The sequence below is a fragment of the Misgurnus anguillicaudatus genome, chromosome 21, assembly GCF_027580225.2.
Source record: "Misgurnus anguillicaudatus chromosome 21, ASM2758022v2, whole genome shotgun sequence".
NCBI lineage: Eukaryota > Metazoa > Chordata > Actinopteri > Cypriniformes > Cobitidae > Misgurnus > Misgurnus anguillicaudatus.
The window spans coordinates 57,630,337-57,649,193 of NC_073357.2; the positions used below are offsets into that span (position 1 = coordinate 57,630,337).

Here is an 18,857-nt window from a genome sequence, read left to right on the forward strand (position 1 = left end):
TAAAATGCACTCCTCACAATTGATGTCATGGGTTCAAGCTTTAATGTATTGTAACTTTGCATGAAACTGTCAGCCAAAAGCATTAAAATGTAAATTATTTTTCAGGATTTATTCTTTATTTATATGTTGGAGTAGCAGTACAATTAGATTAGAAAGTCTATATCTCCATCCATATACTAAAAATCTAAATTTTGTGTAATTTATTGATTTGGTACAGCAACTTTAATCATAATTAAGATACAGTGTTGTTCATGGGTAAAGTCTGTATTGTAATCGTTTGACAAATGTGGGATATTTAATCTTGAATATATTTATTTTATCCATAAATTCATGATTTATAAATTTTCTTTGGTGTAGAAGATGATGATTAATTATTGAACATAACTTAAATAAAGGGACTTTTATTTTGCCTGCCTGCCGTGCAGTGACGTCATAAGAGTTGCGCTGCGGCTCGTGTGTCGGACGGTTGAAGGCGGGTAGAAGGAAGATTGAGGTGGTTGTTTGAGGTAAATAAAACGATACTTTTAGTGTTTTTTTTGTTTGTTCGTTTTTTTAAGAAAGGATACTTCAGCAACGTTAATCACACTGTTACATTATTGTAATAGTTTATTGTAAAGTACTGAGAGTTGTTTCACTAGGGCTAACATTTGTACAATGCAAGAAACAAAGAAGCCATTTTGTATGTTTTTTTTAATCTGTTGATTAGCTTATGTGTTTTAAATGTATTTTAAGGAATATACATGCTCCTCTTTTCCATACAGTTCTTTAACGTAGCAGATGGATAATTAACGTTGCTAGTAAAATTGATCAGGGTCATAACATGCAAGATATCGGAAATAAAGTTACAAATGTACTTTTTTGTTAAACGTGTGTTTGTGTAAACGGAAAAACAAGTGATTTGTATTGTCTGAATGTTTACTTTACGCCCACAAATAGCAAACATAATTTTGAAGAGAATTTGCAGTCTGTGTTAAAAAATAAACAGGAAAATACTTCAATACCAAATCTTTTAAATTAACAGAGTGTGAAAAACCTTCAGGACAACACAAGTGCTAAGTGTATATGTTTACACCAGTGGTTCTCAAACTTTTCAGCGTGCGGCCCCCTTTGTGTTCGGCACATTCCTTCATGGTCCCCCAAAGAAAATTTATGACAAGAAACTGTTCTAAAACTCAACTTTTAATGAAACAAAACATTAAATGATACGTAGTGCTGTTGGTTACTAGTCTTATTTTTTTAGGTTTAATTGCACAGAATTCATGATAAATTCATTTATTTTATAAAATGTCATAAAACTGGGGGCCCCCTGGCACCATCTCGTGGCTCCCAGTTTGAGAACCACTGGTTTAGACCACAGAGAAAACATTATTGTGTCATTACTCTTAAGCAGTACATGCAGATTATATCAAGTTAAATGTTTATTTTGCCGAAAATAATTTTCAGCTCTTATGTTTTAATACCTGGCTCGACTAGAGGCAAACTTATTTATATCTTATTTGGTGTATTGTTTGTTAAATTATAACTTTGGTCATTTCTAAATCTTCACAGGTCTGTTTTACTGATGGAGTGTGTTAAAGAGGAGACTGATCCTGAATCATTCACAATAACGCCTCAACATACTCAACAACAAAGAGGTTTGTGTTTCATCTTAAAGAAGTCATATGACCGATTTCATGATTTTTTTAAATTTTAGAGTGTTCAAAATCTGTGCATATAGATAGTTTCAGCAGTAACAACATAAACAAGCGGGTGCACGTAACTTCCGATAAACTCCGCTAAGAATAAATAACAACAAAGTTCTTTAAAAGTAGTTTATTTATATAACAAGCAAAAAACAACACATAGATTACCTAGGAAACCAATACATTTGTTATTTTTGACGAGGCATTTGTTCAAGAGATCAGTTTAGCAACTAGTCAGACCTTAAAAAAAATGAAACCGTAAGTAAGGTTCGGATCCAGACGTGTATCACGTGCGTCCGATGAAACGGTCTATAGAAGATCTGTAAAGTTGCAAATATAATAAAGTTTCAAACCTAGAGATTTTCTTTTTAAAAGTAAAGCCTCATCCACGCCTTCCCAAAACAGCTCGTTCAACCCCCCAACACACACACAGTTGGACGTCATCCTGAAAAGAACATTTGCATAATGTCGCCATAATGTATACGCAAAGATAAAGGGTGTAACTTAGGGATGCGGTAATAAATCGCGATGTACATTAATAATACCTGGTCGATAAGTATTCTGAATCGCACAGCTATTCCATGCAATATGGCTTTTAATAAGTAAGTCCTTATTAATCTGAAATCACTGTTAGTTTGATTCGTTTGCATAACATGCATCTGAAAAAGCAACACTCGCCAAACATAATCATTATACATATTGATTATTATTATTATCATGAAAAACCTGAAAAGGCGACCAGTCTGTTACATGCTAGTTGAAATGGGAGTAGCGTCGACTGATCGAACATTACATCTTATGTGTTTATTATCATATCATTTCACATAATGAATCCACTAACGTGGCACAGCATATTCCGGTGGTAAACAAACACACGTGTTCCAATACTTGTGCATGAGTTTTGGAAGGCGTTCCCTAAAAATGAACTGCGAAGGAGGGGGTCTGTTTTTACGCAAAGCGCTCATTTCAAAAACTCATTAACGGTCTTTGGATTCTCTGTCGGCGAAAACTTCCTCTTTTGCGCCTTTAAGCCATTTCCTGGAGCTGCGTGTCATAGCTGTAATGGTTCTTCTTCTGCGGTACTTGAGTTTCTGCACGAGAGCGCCCTCTGGCTTTTGGATGTAGCGGCATTTCACAGTAATCATTCAGAAGCATAGCAAGCATCGTCGGCCGATTTATCAGTGCATCCCTACACTCTAAAAATGGTTGGGTAAAAACAACCCAATTGGCAACCCAGCGCTGGGTAAATATTGGACAGGTTAAAGTAACCCAGCTCGTTGGGTAACACATTTTAACCCAGCAGGCTGGGTTGTTGAAAAAACCCAACATGTAGTCATTTTAATCATTTATGGGATTAATATTCTGGGTTTGGGTTATTCTTGCTGGGTTACTTTTTATCCTGTGCTTTTGTAAATCAAGACCACCGTGAACACAAAATAAAGGTTTATTTGACAGCAAAATAACTACAAACGTTTTTACAGTTGGCAGTTGCAAAATCGTTTAAAGGACTGCTTACTGACATCAAGTATAAATATATTTATTAAATATACATTATGCACATTGAAGCAACAATGTAACAGGTTGAATCAATTGTTTGAATTTAAGACAGAATTTGTAATTTTACAGTATATAAATGAAATACTGAAATGTACATAAACAAAACTACAGCAGTGTAGGAAAAGAAACAATGTAATTGTTTAATTAAAAGTAAAATCATTAACAGATGTGTAAAGGTTTTTACAGAACTGTTGTTCTAAGTTTCACAGTATGGAATGTATTCGACTAAAAATTCTTAATTTATTAAAGTTATTCATCACAAACAAGATGTACAAAGGAATCGAACAGTGGAGGATTCATCCATTTGGAAAATGACAGACTACAGGAATTCCCATGTAGATGCACATTGCCTGGGGTATTTATTTTCAAGCACGTAAAATGCAGTGGCGGCTGGAAGGGTAGGTGATATGGCCTAAAAAATGTAGCACAATACTTTCAGTTGTTTGTTGCGGTGACAATAAACATGACGATAAATGTATTATCTTCTTTAAAATATCAGTACTCCCAATTTACCAGTAAGACAGGTTGTAAGATTACCAGTAAGTGCTATTTGTGAACTAAAAATGTAAGATTAGCAGCATTTAGAACAGACGACGTCAGACGCGCTCGCGGCTTTAGGCCAATCAGAAAGTTTTTTTACAGATGACGCGTTTACCCCCGCACTGTTTACAGACATTTCTACACATGTACTGCTTAAAAGTCGAGCACACCTGAAGTTAACATCCACATTTCTTCACCAAAGTTGTTTCAAACAGCTTACCATATGTTTGCCAAATTGCCGATGTCCTTAGCACACCCTCTGTGAAGCCTAATGTGCAAACGCAGGTTCCATTTGACGCCGCCCAACACAATGTTGTTTGGTCACGAGCAACTTCGTGACCATCAGCGTTTGCCACAGATGTGAAAACAACAAAATACGGACGTGGATATTAAGTCATAACCCGTCATTGTTTACAAATACGACACTGAGCTCACCGGCTGCGCACAACAGGTAACTTTTCACTCTGCACGTGAACAGTGAATTGGGTGTGCACAAGCTTCCTCCTCAACTAGATTTATCGTTGTTATCGTGAGGCGACAGATTTTCATCGCAAGGATAAAGTTTGGTGGATATCGCAAACGATAAGATATCGCCCATCCCTAGCGGCTGGTGACTTCTTTTTTTTTAAGGGGCGCACGATGCAAAGTTCGTCACAACATGTATGTAGCTTGTCATGTGTGTGGTTTGTAATTTCAGGATATGTGTTCTGCGCTTTGGGGGATCGTGTGTGCGTCGCGTGTCATGCCAAAATAAGTGCCTGCTGTAGACGCGTCTAAAGGGTTATGTAAAGGATACGCTCACGTTTGCCAGATACTCGCATAAACTCATGCGTAATCAAGAGTTTACTGTTAAGGAAGTGTATTTTGTGAACGTGAGCGTCTCTTATTATAAACGGTTTTGACGCGTGTGCAGCAGGCACTTGTTTTGGCCAAACACGTGATACACACTGGATCTCTCAACATGCAGGACACATATTTTGGAAAAGGGAACCACACACGTCACAATCCAAACACTTATTTTGAATTAACGCCTCCTCGGATAAGCAGTCACGAGCTGCCACTGGTAAAATGCCTTTAAACGATAGACTGTAAAAAATGGAAGTAATGTCCGTAACGTCACGCATTGGTTTGTGAAGAGCATTTTTGAAGTTTAAAGTAGGCGGTGTGTGCCGTCATCATCTTGGCCGAATTGCAGTTTAAGTCACTTCCGTATTGGCTCCATCAGAGAGACCAGAAGGTTGCCCCGCACTTAAAACATACCTCAACAGCTGCAAGTAGTGTGCTTTGTTGCAGAATTTGCCATTAATAATTACAAAAGATTGAGAGATCTGCTGCAGGACGATAGGAAAGGGTTTCGAGGATTCTGTCCAGAGAAGAAATTCCACCACATTTGTTGCAATCTACAAAAGAGGAAAAAACTTTTAGTGGTCAGAACTGAATGATCAGACTTAAGTGTTCAGAAAACCATGTCGGCCAAGTGAATTATACATTTTATAAAAATCATAAGGCTTCCTTTTGCATCCCTGGCCGCTTTACCACTAGGCTTGCTGCGATAGTCGGTGAAACGGTGATTACGGGTGCTTCAGCCTCTCACCGGTTAGATAACTTGCCCACCGCGACACCGTCTTTCGTCGTTTTGATATTTTCGTGTAATTAAATCATTTAGTTTTGATAGAGAGAGCAAACACTAACAACTGAATGTGTTTGCTGCCTGAAATCAGCGGAGCTGAACACGCATCACATCAGCAGGTGTCAGATTTCATTTATTCTTATCAGAGACGAGCTGACTGACCAGACGATAGCAGAAGCCGGGTGCTTACTCGTTTTTGTTATAATATACATATATGATGTTCAATTTAAGCGAGATCGTTTTGTTGTTGTGTTTTTCATCAAAAAAAATAATAAACCCATCATTCAAGCAGCACTTTATGGAGAAGTAGCTGGTTGCTCTGCTTGGTACTGGCGGGTTCTGTGAGAATTACCTGCGCACATTGACTCAAGCACTTAATTACCAGCTGTTGCACTCGCATTGCACGCAAATTCATACGCGATTTAACGCAGCGTACGCAAGCACTGCATTTAAACAGTTGCATAATTCAAAAGTGAAAGTAAAATGTGCACGTCTGCATGCGCATTTATAAGCCCCTCCCACCCGGTGATACCGGAATCACAGAGTTTGTGACGCGCTAATTAACCCTAACCCGGTGGGAAAATTCTTTCACTGCGGCAACCCTAATTACCACCACGTGTGAGATTTTTTTCTTCCAAAAATGCAATGGCCTTTTGTCGGTTTGCATAAGACTTTGGTGTGAAACTCCTTTACTGGCATAACTGTTGTGCCAACAGCAAAGGCTGCAAACCACACAGACTGACAAATAGGATGATCTGTAGCAGTGTAGCAGATAATTAAGACAATCCCAATACATTTTAAATAGGAGTTATTACATTTTATACTTACTGTTTTGTACTCATTTATCGAAGAGTTAATTCAATTCAAGTTTATTGTCCACAAAAAGTGGAAATTTGTCTTTGGCTCCACAGGTGGATTTCTGAAACACATACACAATGAATAGACAATAAATACAACAGACAAACAACACAGTAACCCTTACAAACCAACTGCTGTACCGACGGTGAATTGAATGTGCTGCTTGTCCCTGCCGCTCACTGAGACTTGTGAACTTGTGCTCGCGGTCTGTCTTTACATATCGAATGACAAGAAAGCAACTCGTTTGTCATTAAATTTAATTTAATAGTGTGGCTATTGCTAAGCTGGGAAAACTATGCGCATGTGTGACACAAAAGCCGAAGTGGGGTGCTTGCAACAACTTCGGCCTGACAATCAGCACAAAATAGATGAAAGTCCTACATCAACCCGCTCCTGGGAAACCCTACACTGAGCCACCATCCTTGTGAATGGGCAAAAGCTTTCAGCTGTTGACAAAGTTTATATACCTTGGTAGTACACTGTCTCATGCTGTGCACATAGATGATAAAGTTAGCATCAGGACTGTCAAGGGTAGCGCTGCCTTTGGACATCTACGTGACTCAGTTTGGGAAAGGACTGGCATCAAGCAGGAGACAAAACTGAAGGTCTATCGGACTGTTGTCTTACCAACTCTCCTGTATGGGTACGAAACCTGGACAGTCTACCAGCGTCATGCCAAAAAACTGAACCATTTACACCTGAGCTGTCTAAGGAAACTGCTGACACGGAAGTCCTCAGCAAGGCAAATATCCCCTGCATTTACACCATGCTTGCGAAGGAACAGCTTAGATGGACTGGCCACGTGACCAGAATGCCCTACGTGAGACTTCCAAAACAAGTCTTTTTTGGCGAGCTGAAAAATGGCAAGCGCGCACAAGGTGGCCCCAAAAAGTGCTACAAGGACACCCTTAAAGCTTCCATGAAGAGCTTTGGACTAGACCTGAAAAGCTAGGAATCCCTAGTACAGGATTGACCTGCCTGGAGAAGAAAAGTCCAGAACAGTGCAGTCCTCTGTGAGAGTAGGAGAAGCTCCTGTGCTATCTTGAAGAGGCAGCAGCGCAAATCTACCAAGAAAGTATACGTGGCTGCACCTCAAAGGTCAACATCCTCCCTGACCTGTCCAGTGTGCCATAGGGAATTCCAGGCCCGAATTGGCCTCTTTAGCCATCTGCGCACTCATCAAAACCCAACATAATAACAAATGTGCCATGGTCATCATCAACTTTGATGGACGAACAAAGAAAGAAAAGAAAGTTAACACGTTGCTGTCTCACAAAATGTTATAATCTTGTTTATATTCATATGAAATGTTCACCAAAACATATAAACTTGCCTAGAAACAACTGCTTCCAGTGGCTCTGTTTTTTCTCAACGACCGTTGCTGAGCACATTCAAACATGGGGCACAAAGCACGTGAGCCTCTTCAAACAACCCAGCAGACTCAACCCAACAGACTTAACCCAGCATTTTGGGTTAAAAAATAACCCAGCCATTTTTAGAGTGTAGTGTAACTTTGATTTGCACTGTAGTATTGTTGCCGCCGCCATGTCGTGGAGACGCAGTGTTTTTCGTTGTGAATGCAAGCTACTTTGTTTGGCCTTCCAACTGAGGAAACATTAAGAAACCAGTGGTTAGGTTTTATTTACAACACTGTTCCAGAACAATACAGCCCAAATGTTTAATTGTGTGCTGCACATTTTACGGAGGGCGCTTTCTTGAACATGGAGAGTTCGTCTAAAAAGTGAAGCAATTTTCACTTTGCAAGTACACTCTGGCTCTTCTGATTCACATCCTGTAAGTAGTCTGTTTTCATATTTAAAGAAATTTCCACTGAGCAGTGTAGAGTAGCGCTTGTTGTTTGTCGTTTCTACAATCACAAATGCAGACATGGTTTAATGTTTAAGTATTCTTACCTTACCAATCTTTTAAGTTCTGCTCACGTCGCGCTAGTAAAGTTGATCGATCATCTGCATTTTCTCAGGGTCAGATTTAGGCTTGTATTGATAAGGTAGTAAAGGCGATTAGTATCTCCTGACTTTCACTATTGCTTTGGGAACTCATCTTTTAAACATGGTAAGGAGCGTCACATTTCCGTTTACGCAATTGAGGTATTCGGCCATCACAATGCACTGGATAGCTGGCCAATCGGATCACACTGTGCTTTCTCAAAATGATGAGCTTTGTACAAATCAACGCATTACAGGAGGCCAAGACTTACAAGAGCTAAAATAATGTATGGTATGCGCAAAAAATATGCGTTTTTTTTAACCATAAAGCACGCAAATACATTGTATTACACCAAATACACAAAGTAATGTGCTTTTTAGCCACGGAAAAGGTTTTACATTAAAGCTGGACAATATTATAGTAAGGAATTTTACTTAAATGATTATAAAATAGACAGACAGTCATGTTCCTCTGATGGAGTTGAAATTATGGAATTTAATTTTAATAGACCAACCATCAAAATAATCTTTATTGAATTTTAAGATTAAATTGAGGTTTAATTTTTGTTCATTTCATGTCGATTTGTTCGTTTTAGGCCTAATGGGAGTGAAAGAGGAAGTTCAAAGACTAAATGAAATGGAGGATAAACTTCAGCACCACAATTTTATAAGTGAAGAAAATTCTTTCATTTGCTTACAAACTGATGAAGATTCACCTCAAGAAAGAGCAGAAGACAAAATCTCTTTTACATGCCATCTTAATGGTGAGACTTTTTCACAAAAAGGACATTCAAATGTTGACATAAAGACTCACACAGATGAAATTTGTGCAAGTAAAAGCCACCTTGAGAATCATTTAGTTACTCACACTGGTGTGTGGCCCTTCACCTGCCCTCAGTGTGATAAGGGTTTTTTACGAAAAAGAAGTTTTACTGTTCACTTAATGACTCACACTGGAGAAAAGCCATACAGCTGCCCTCATTGTGAAGAGACCTACAGAGAAAAAAGGCAACTTAAGAATCATTTAGTAAGTCACACTGGTGTGTTGCCTTTCGTCTGCCCTCAGTGTAATAAGAGTTTTAAACAACAAAGAAGTCTTAATGTTCACTTAAAGACTCACACCGGAGAAAGGCCATACAGCTGCCCTCATTGTGAAGATACCTTCATAGAAAAAAGGCACCTTAAGGAACATTTAGTGAGTCACACTGGAGAAAGACCCTTCACCTGCCCTCAGTGTGATAAGAGTTTTTTACGAAAAAGTAGTCTTAGTGTTCACTTAAAGAAGCACACTGGAGAAAAGAAAAACACATGTGAAAGGTCCCTGAAAGTACCTAAAACAAGTCACACTGACAACAAACCTTTTTCTTGCCCTCAATGTGGAAAGAGATTTACACAAAGACGACGCCTTACTATTCACATGAGGATTCACAGTTTTGATGGGCCTTACACCTGTCCTCATTGTGGGAGGGGTTTCCCAACAAAAGGACGTTTAGAGAGTCACATACGAGTCCACACTGGAGAAAAACCTTTCAGATGCCCGCAGTGTGACAAGAGTTATAAAGAGCGTGGACATCTTCAGTATCACATACGAATTCATACAGATGAGAAGCCTTACTCGTGCAATCTGTGTGATAAGAGCTTTAGACATAAAGAAAATCTTAAGCAGCACATACAATTTCATACAGGCAAGAAGCCTTACTCATGCCATCTGTGTGGTAAGAGCTTTAGACAAAAACAATATCTTAAGCATCACATACAAATTCATACAGGTGAGACGAAGCCTTTCTCGTGCCATCTGTGTGATAAGATTTACACACAGGAAAGAAGTCTCAAATTGCATCTGCTGTCTTACCATTCTGTATCAAAACCTTAAAAGTGCACACATCGTGGAAAGAGTATTTTTGAGTCAGTGATGCTGATAAAACACAAGATTGATGATTTTTTTGTGTTTCTTCAAATAATTGCACCAACAGTGGTCTCCTCCTTACCAAGCTTCTTGCTGATGGTCTTGTAGCCCATTCCAGACTTGTAAACTTCTTCAATCTTGCAACATCAACTTTCTGCAGATGGTGTCACTGTGCATCATTCAACAATTCAGCGCACTTTGATGCGAAAGAAGCCTTTTCTGCACACAAGCCACAAACAGACTCTTGAGGTATGCAAACGCACATTTGGACAAGCCAGCTTCATTTTGGAATAAGGTGCTGTGGATTGATGAAACAAAGATTGAGTTATTTGGTCAAAACAAGGGTCATTATGCATGGTTTCAAAAGAACATAGTGTCCAAGAAAAACACTTGCTAAAATTTGGTGGAGGTTCCATCATGCTGTGGGGCTGTGTGGCCAGTGCCGGTACTGGAAATCTGTTTAAAGTTGAGGGTTGTATGGATTCCACTCAATATCAGCAGATTCTTGAGGAATCAGTCACAAAGTTGAAGTTATGCCAGGGCTGGATATTTCAACAAGACAACGACCCAAAACACTGCTCAAAATCTACTCTGGCATTTATGCAAAGGAACAAGTACAATGTTCTGGAATGGCCATCCCAGTCACCAGACCTGAATATCATTGAACATCTGTGGGGTGATTTGAAGCGGGCTGTCCATGCTCGGCAACCATTAAACCTAACTGAACTGGAGATGTTTTGTAAGAAGGAATGGTCCAAAATACATTCATCCAGAATCCAGACACTCATTACAGGCTATATGAAGCGTCTAGAGGCTGTTTCTGCTAAAGGAGACTCTACTAAACATTGATGTGATTTTTTTCTGTTTGGGTGCCCAAATAAATGCACCTGTCTAATTTCGTTTTGATGCATATTGCACATTTTCTGTTAATCCAATAAACCTAGTTTTACTACTGAAATATTACGGTGTCCTTCGGTTATTTGATGGATCAAAATGAAATTGCGAATCCAAACACCCAAATATTTATAAATGAAAATCAAGGAAATTGTTAAGGGTGCCCAAACTTTTGCATAAGACTGTATATTGGACCTCATTAAATTTAATTTGTTAAAGTCTATATTTCCATCCATATACTTAAAATCTAAATTTAGTTAATCATGGATATGATGGGAAGAGAAGAAATAGACTAAATGTAAATATTTGAACTTAAATTTCTGTTATCATTCACTTATAAGCCAATGGTGCCCATGTTAGATATCTCTATTTTCAGATCCAATTCAGGTCTTACATTTCAAAAACATTTACCTACTCAGTCCCTCTTTAGTGATATTAGCTGTCATCCTTCACCTGAGGGCTGTTCCATAAGCCAGGCTTATTTTGTTAAGTCAGACTTATTGTCAGTCAAGTTGGTTCCATTAAGCAAACTTGGAAAAAGTTTGAACTCAATCACTGTGGCAACTTACACTGTAAAAATAGCCTGGTCTGGGGCAGGCTTACTGTCAGGCTACGCCTCAGTTGTTGCTTAAAGGGGCCATGAATTTGTTGATTTTATACTGTTGTCTGAGGTCTACTTATGATGTTCACGTGGTTTTTACATTCAAAAACACCAAAAGCAATAAGTAATAGGCTATTTTGTAACATGGATTAGTGGCTCTCTGGAGAAAAGCATCATTTGAAGTTGCGGGCCGCATTGAACACCTGGACGTGGACGTAAACTCAACGTGACTAAATTACCGTATACAACGCAGTAAGCGCGCATCAGAATTTAAACCGCGGCTGATAAGTCCTTATGAATAACTTTGTATATTTCTATTGTGCTTGTGAGGTTGCTCTTACATACACGCAACGTTACATACCACAGTTATTTGATAAATAAGCTTTGTTGAGTGTTTGACCTTTCAAACGCAACTTGCCTAAATTACCATATACAACACAGTAAGCAGGCATCAGAATCTAAACTGCAGTTGGTAAGTCCCTCCCTATCACTAACTTTGTAAATTTATACCGTTATACTACAGTCGTATTGTTAAGTGTTGTACCTTTATTAATCGTTTAATGTTTTTGGTAAATTAAAACGATCAAACACGTGTTTAGACACATGTTACAACAGGACATCCCTTACAAAGCAATAGTGAAACGCAGTAACGTTATCTTAAAGTAAAATGTTTTACTTACTGTGTATACTGCTGTGTCATTTTAGTCAGATCCAACATAAGTATACGTGGTGCTTTTAATCACAGTCTCTCTGCAAATCCAGCATTAACTTGTGGCTTCTTTACAAATGAACCTGCGGTACACAAAGTAAACAAACACTCCCCACACCAGTTGGAACTTCAAAAACAAACTTTAACCACACATTCCTAATGTTGTGTTCCCAGCCTCTGAGTTAAGGTTATCCAGAGTCTGTGTTCTTCCCAGATGGTTCTTTCACAACCGAACACTGCGTTTCCATAGTTACACATAACACATCATCACATCAGAATCAAAGTCTTCTGAGAAAAAATTTATTTAAAAGTAATTTTGGTTACATTTGGCAATCTTTAAAGACATGTTTACTGATTGTTGAGACACTGCATAGTTTGCTTTGCCCCTGGCCCACACTGTTAAAAGATGTCTGTGCATATAGAAGATCTGTAAAATTGCAAATATAATAAAGTTTCAAACCTAAAGAGATCTTCCTTTTAAAAGTAAAAGTAAAGCCTCATCCACCCCAAACCCCCCCCCACACACACAGTTGGATGTCATACTGAAAAGAACATTTGCATAACACCGCCCTAATGTATGTACATTAACCAACCAGTGGTTAGGTTTTAGATATAACACTGTTCCAGAACAATACAGCCCAAATGTTTGATTGTGTGCTGCACATTTTACGGAGGGCGCTTTCTTGAACATGGAGGAGAACAAAGGCTTTGTCTAAAAAGTGAAGTAATTCCAACTTTGCAAGTAGACTCTGGCTCTTCTGATTTACATCTTGTAAGTAGTCTGTTTTCATATTTAAAGAAATTCCCACTGAGCAGTGTAGAGTAGCGCTTGTTGTTTGTCGTTTCTGCAATCACAAATGCAGACATGGTTTAATGTTTAAGTATCCTTACCTTACCAATCTTTTAAGTTCTGCTCACGTCGCGCTAGTAAAGTTGATCGATCATCTGCATTTTCTCAGGGTCAGATTTAGGCTTGTATTGATAAGGTAGTAAAGTCGATTGTATCTTCTGGCTTTCACTATTGCTTTGGGAACTCATTCTTTAAACATGGTAAGGAGCGTCACATTTTAGTTTATGCAATTGAGGTATTGGGCCAATCATAACGCACTGGATAGCTGGCCAGTCCGATCACACCGTGCTTTCTCAGAACGATGAGCTTTGTACAAATCAACGTGTTACAGGAGGGTGGGACTTAGAAGAGCTACAATAATGTATGGTATGCGTAAAAAATTATGCGTTTTTTAAACCATAAACCACAGGAACACGTTTTATTACACCAAATACACAAAGTAATATATTTTTTAGCCACGGAAAATGTTTTACATTAGAGCTTTACAATATTTTTACTTACTTGATTATAAAATAGAAAGACAGTCATCTACATCTGATGGAGTTGAAATGATAATTTAATTTTAATATACTAACCATCACAATAATCTTTTTGAGATTAAATTGAGGTTTAATTTTTGTTCATTTCATGTTAATTTTTTTGTTTTAGGCCTAATGGGAGCGAAAGAGGAAGTTCAAAGACAAAATGAAATGGAGGATAAACTTCAGCACCACAATTTCATAAGTGAAGAAAATTCTTTCATTTGCTCACAAACTGATGAAGATTCACCTGAAGAAAGAGCAGAAGACAAAATCTCTTTTACATGCCATCTTAATGGTGAGACTTTTTCACAAAAAGGACATTCAAATGTTGACATAAAGACTCACACAGATGAAATGCCTCAGTGTGAAAAAACTTGTGCAAGTAAAAGCCACCTTGAGAATCATTTAGTTACTCACGCTGTTGTGTGGCCCTTCACCTGCCCTCATTGTGATAAGGGTTTTTTACGAAAAATAAATCTTATTGTTCACTTAAGGACTCACACTGGAGAAAAGCCATACAGCTGCCCTCAATGTAATAAGGGTTTTAAATATCAAACAAGTCTTAATGTTCACATAAAGACTCACACCGGAGAAAGGCCATACGCCTGTCCTCAATGTGAAAAGACCTACAGAGATAAAAGGCATCTTAAGGATCATTTAGTGAGTCACACTGGTGAGTGGCCCTTCACCTGCCCTCAGTGTGATAAAGGTTTTTTACGAAAAAGTCGTCTTAATGTTCACTTAAAGAATCATACTGGAGAAAAGACAAACACATGTGCAAAGTCCCTGAAAGAACATAAAATAGGTCAAACTGACAACAAACCTTTTTCTTGTCCTCAATGTGGAAAGAGTTTTACACAAAAGGAAACCCTTAATAATCACATGAGGATTCACAGCGGTGATGGGCTTTACACCTGTCCTCATTGTGGGAAGTGTTTCACAACAAAAGCACGTTTTGAGAGTCACATACGAGTCCACACTGGAGAGAAACCTTTCAGATGCCCGCAGTGTGACAAGAGTTATAAAGAGCGTGGACATCTTCAGTCTCACATACGAATTCATACAGATGAGAAGCCTTACTCGTGCAATCTGTGTGATAAGAGCTTTAGACATAAAGAAAATCTTAAGCAGCACATACAATTTCATACAGGCAAGAAGCCTTACTCATGCCATCTGTGTGGTAAGAGCTTTAGACAAAAACAATTTCTTAAGCATCACATACAAATTCATACAGGTGAGACGAAGCCTTTCTCGTGCCATCTGTGTGATAAGATTTACACACAGAAAAGAAATCTCAAATTGCATCTGCTGTCTTGCCATTCTGTATCAAAACCTTAAAAGTGCACACATCGTGGAAAGAGTTTTTCTGAGTCAGTCATCATTCAACAATTCAGCGCACACTTTGCACTTTGATGCGAAAGAAGCCTTTTCTGCACACACGCCGCAAACGCTTGAGTCGCTTGAGGTATGCAAACGCACATTTGGACAAGCCAGCTTCATTTTGGAATAAGGTGCTGTGGACTGAGGAAACAAAGATTGAGTTATTTGGTCATAACAAGGGACGCTATGGGTGGTTTCAAAAGAACATAGTGTCCAAGAATAACACTTTCTAAAATTTGGTGGAGGTCCATCATGCTGTGGGGCTGTGTGGCCAGTGCCGGTACTGGGAATCTGTTTAAAGTTAAGGGTTGTATGGATTCCACTCAATATCAGCAGATTCTTAAGAATAATGTTGAGGAATCAGTCACAAAGTTGCAGTTACGCGAGGGCAGGATACTTCAACAAGACAACATCCCAAAACACTGCTCAAAATCTACTCTGGCATTTATGCAAAGGAACAATTACAATTTTCTCGAATGGCCATCCCAGACCTGAATATCACTGAAAATCTGTGGGGTGATTTGAAGCGGGCTGTCCATGCCGGCAACCATTAAACCTAACTGAACTAGAGATGTTTTGTAAGAAGAAATGGTCCAAAATACATTCATCCAGAATCCAAACACTCATTACAGGCTATAGGAAACATCTAAAGGCTGTTATTTCTGCTAAAGGAGGCTCTACTAAATATTTATGTGATTTTTTTTCTGTTGGGGTGCCCAAATTAATGCACCTGTCTAATTTTGTTTTGATGCATATTGCACATTTTCTGTTAATTCAATAAACCTAATTTTACTACTGAAATATTACGGTGTCCTTCAGTTATTTGATAGATCAAAATAAAATTGCTGATCCAAACACCCAAAGATTTATAAATGAAAATCATGGATATTGTTAGGGGTGCCCAAACTTTTGCATAAGACTGTATATTTGACCTCATTACACGGAGTGCAGAATTATTAGGCAAGTTGTATTTTTGAGGATTACTTTTGTTATTGTACAAATACAGAGCTCTTGGTCAATTCAAAATGTTAACAAACCCTCAAACCTGAACATTTAAGTAGTAAAAGTGAAATCTTGGCTTTCTTAGGAGAATATTTCTATGTACACCATTATTAGGCAACTATTAGTGTGCAGAATTATTAGGCAACTAAATAAAAAAAACAAAGATTTTACCATCTCACTTGGTTTTTTTCACCTGTTAAAGTGAGAATAATAAACAAACTCTACATTTACAAAAAAATACAAATAAAACAATAAAAATATATAAACTCAGTGACCAATATATAGCCACCCTTCTTTTCGATAACAGTCACAAGCCTTCCATTCACGGATTCAGTCAGTTTCTTGATCTGGTCTGAACCAACATTTTGTGCAGACGCAACCACAGCCTCCCAGACACTGTTCAGAGAGGTGTACTGTTTACATTTACTGTAAATGTCCTGCTTAAGAAGGGATCAAAAGGTCTCAATAGGGTTTAAGTCAGATGAAGAAGAGGCCATGTCATTAGTTTTTCATCTTTAAGGCCTTAGCCAGCCATGCAGTTGAGTACTTTGATGTATGTGATGGAGCGTTGTCTTGCAAAGCAAAATAATCAGTCTTCTTGAAAGATGCAGATTTTTTCCTATACCACTGCTTGAAGAAAGTGTCTTCTAAAAATTGTCAGTAGGCCTGAGAGTTGTTTTTATTTTCATGTTCAACCCAAAAAAGGTCCAACAATCTCATCTTTAATAATACCTGTCTGTGCTTGCCTGCCTGTAATGTAGACACTTTCTTCAAGCAGTGTGTTAAATGTTCAGGTTTGAGGGTTTGTTTGCATTTTGGGTTGACCAAGGGCACTGTAGTTGTACAATAACAAAGGTAATCCTCAAAAATACATCTTGCCTAATAATTCTGCACTCCCTGTAGATGTAATTTGTTACAGTCTGTTTCCATCCATATACTTAAAATCTAAATTTAGTTAATCATGGATATGATGGGAAGAGAAGAAATAGACTTAATGTAAATATTTAAACTTAAATTTCTGTTATTATTCACTTATAAGCCAATGGTTCACATGTTAGATGTCTCTCTTATCAGATCCAATTCAGGTCTTACATTTCAAAAACATTTACCTACTCAGTCCCTATTTAATAAAATTAGCTGTCATCCTTCACCTGAGGGCTGTTCCATAAAACAAGATTACGTAATAAGCCAGGCTAATTTTGTTAAAGCACCAATATGTAGTTTCCATGTAAAAATGACTTGCAGCCCCTGGCCCACACGTGTGTCATGCGAAGCTCTGGGCGGGGCAACAAAAGTGGTCGGTTTGGGGAGGTCTTTCAATTTTTCTCTGACTATATATTTCGGCACATTCCTGACTCAACCATTTTCCTGGCTTGGTGACAAAAACTGTTATATTTCAGTAGCACGGACGTTTTCATGTTTTGAAACTTGCTGGATGTTTATTTAAGTATGATGACCTCTTATATAACAAAATAACAAGTTAAAATTGTTTGATTCACCGCTCCTTTAAATTTGTTAGATGTATGTTTGTGAAAGCGAAAAGCAAATGATTTGCATTTGTATTGTCAGAATGTTTACACCCTCAAATAGCAAACATAAATGTGAAGAGAATTTGAAATCTGTTTAAAAAAATAAACTGGATACTTTAATCTTTGAAATTAACCAAAAATGAACATTATGTCATCATTTACGCACTCTCAGTGTCCAAATGGAGTCCTTGAACGGTTCAATTACAAACATTTCTGAAAATATCTTCCTTTGTGTTCATCAGAACAAATAAATATATGCAGGTTTTTAATAACATGAGAGTGAGTAAATGATGACAAAATTTTCATTTTTGGGTGAACTATCCCTTTAACAAAGTGTGATATAAAGGACAATACAAGCAGTACGTGCATTGCAGATTATATCAAGTGAAATGTTTATTTTGCCCAAAATAATTTTTAGCTGTTATATTGCTGGCTTGTCCTGTAAAACTTTTTTTGTATCTCATTTGGGTATTGACTGTTAAATTATAACTTTGGTCATTTGTATATCTTCACAGGTCTGTTCCTGTAGATGCTGAAGAAATAGTCTTAAATGACACAATCTTCAGTGAAGTCACTATCACACCAGTTCATCTATAAATACTGTGAAGAAGTCAAAGAAGCAGCTGCTGTCACAACGCATTCAACTACTCTACTATTCTGATCCACTGTTGTAATGATGGAGTGTGTTAAAGAAGAGACTGATCCTGAATCATTCACAATAACACCTCAACATACTCAACAACAAAGAGGTTTGTGTCTAATCTTAAAGGAGTCACATGACCCGATTTCATGTTTTCCTTTGTTTTTAGAGTGTTAAAAGATGTCTGTGCAGTATAGTAAGTTGCAAATATAATAAAGTTTCAAACCTAAAGAGATCATCTTTTTAAAAGTAAAGCCTAATCCACGCCGTCCTCTTAGGCTCGTATTGATAAGGAAGTAAAGGCGATTATCTCTTGGCTTTCACTATTGCTTTGGGAACTCATCTTTTAAACATGGTAAGGAGCGTCACATTTCCGTTTAGGTATTCGGCCAATCACAAAGCACGGGATAGCTGGCCAATCGGATCACACCGTGCTTTTCTCAGAACTAGGGATGCACCATTAGGATTTTTTTGGGCCGATTCCGATTTAAACAGACAACTTCTGGCCGATACCGATATTAAACACTTGTATACAATACTACCTCCTCTTGATATTTCTGCAGAACACTCGTTGCAAATGGTGGTTTTTTTATGTCTTTATCCGAGATTTTG

General features: G+C 38.0%; 2 protein-coding genes across 3 annotated transcripts in view; both read left to right on the forward strand.

The window, feature by feature from the left end:
• LOC129451677 (uncharacterized) overlaps positions 1-18,857 on the forward strand; it is a 53,545-nt gene that overhangs the window by 9,504 nt on the left and 25,184 nt on the right. The gene's annotated exons all lie outside the window — the stretch shown is intronic.
• Positions 367-15,988, forward strand: LOC129451746 (uncharacterized). Of its 2 annotated transcripts, XM_073859476.1 has the most exons (4): positions 367-506; positions 1,549-1,634; positions 8,810-8,977; positions 13,822-15,988. In XM_073859476.1, exons 2-4 carry the CDS (start codon positions 1,562-1,564, stop codon positions 15,030-15,032), a joined length of 1,452 nt encoding a protein of 483 aa, XP_073715577.1. In that variant the 5' UTR covers positions 367-506; positions 1,549-1,561; the 3' UTR covers positions 15,033-15,988. The 2 variants fall into 2 exon arrangements, with proteins under 2 accessions (XP_073715577.1, XP_073715578.1); XM_073859477.1 differs by lacking the exon at positions 8,810-8,977 and having other exon boundaries at positions 368-506; positions 13,822-15,986.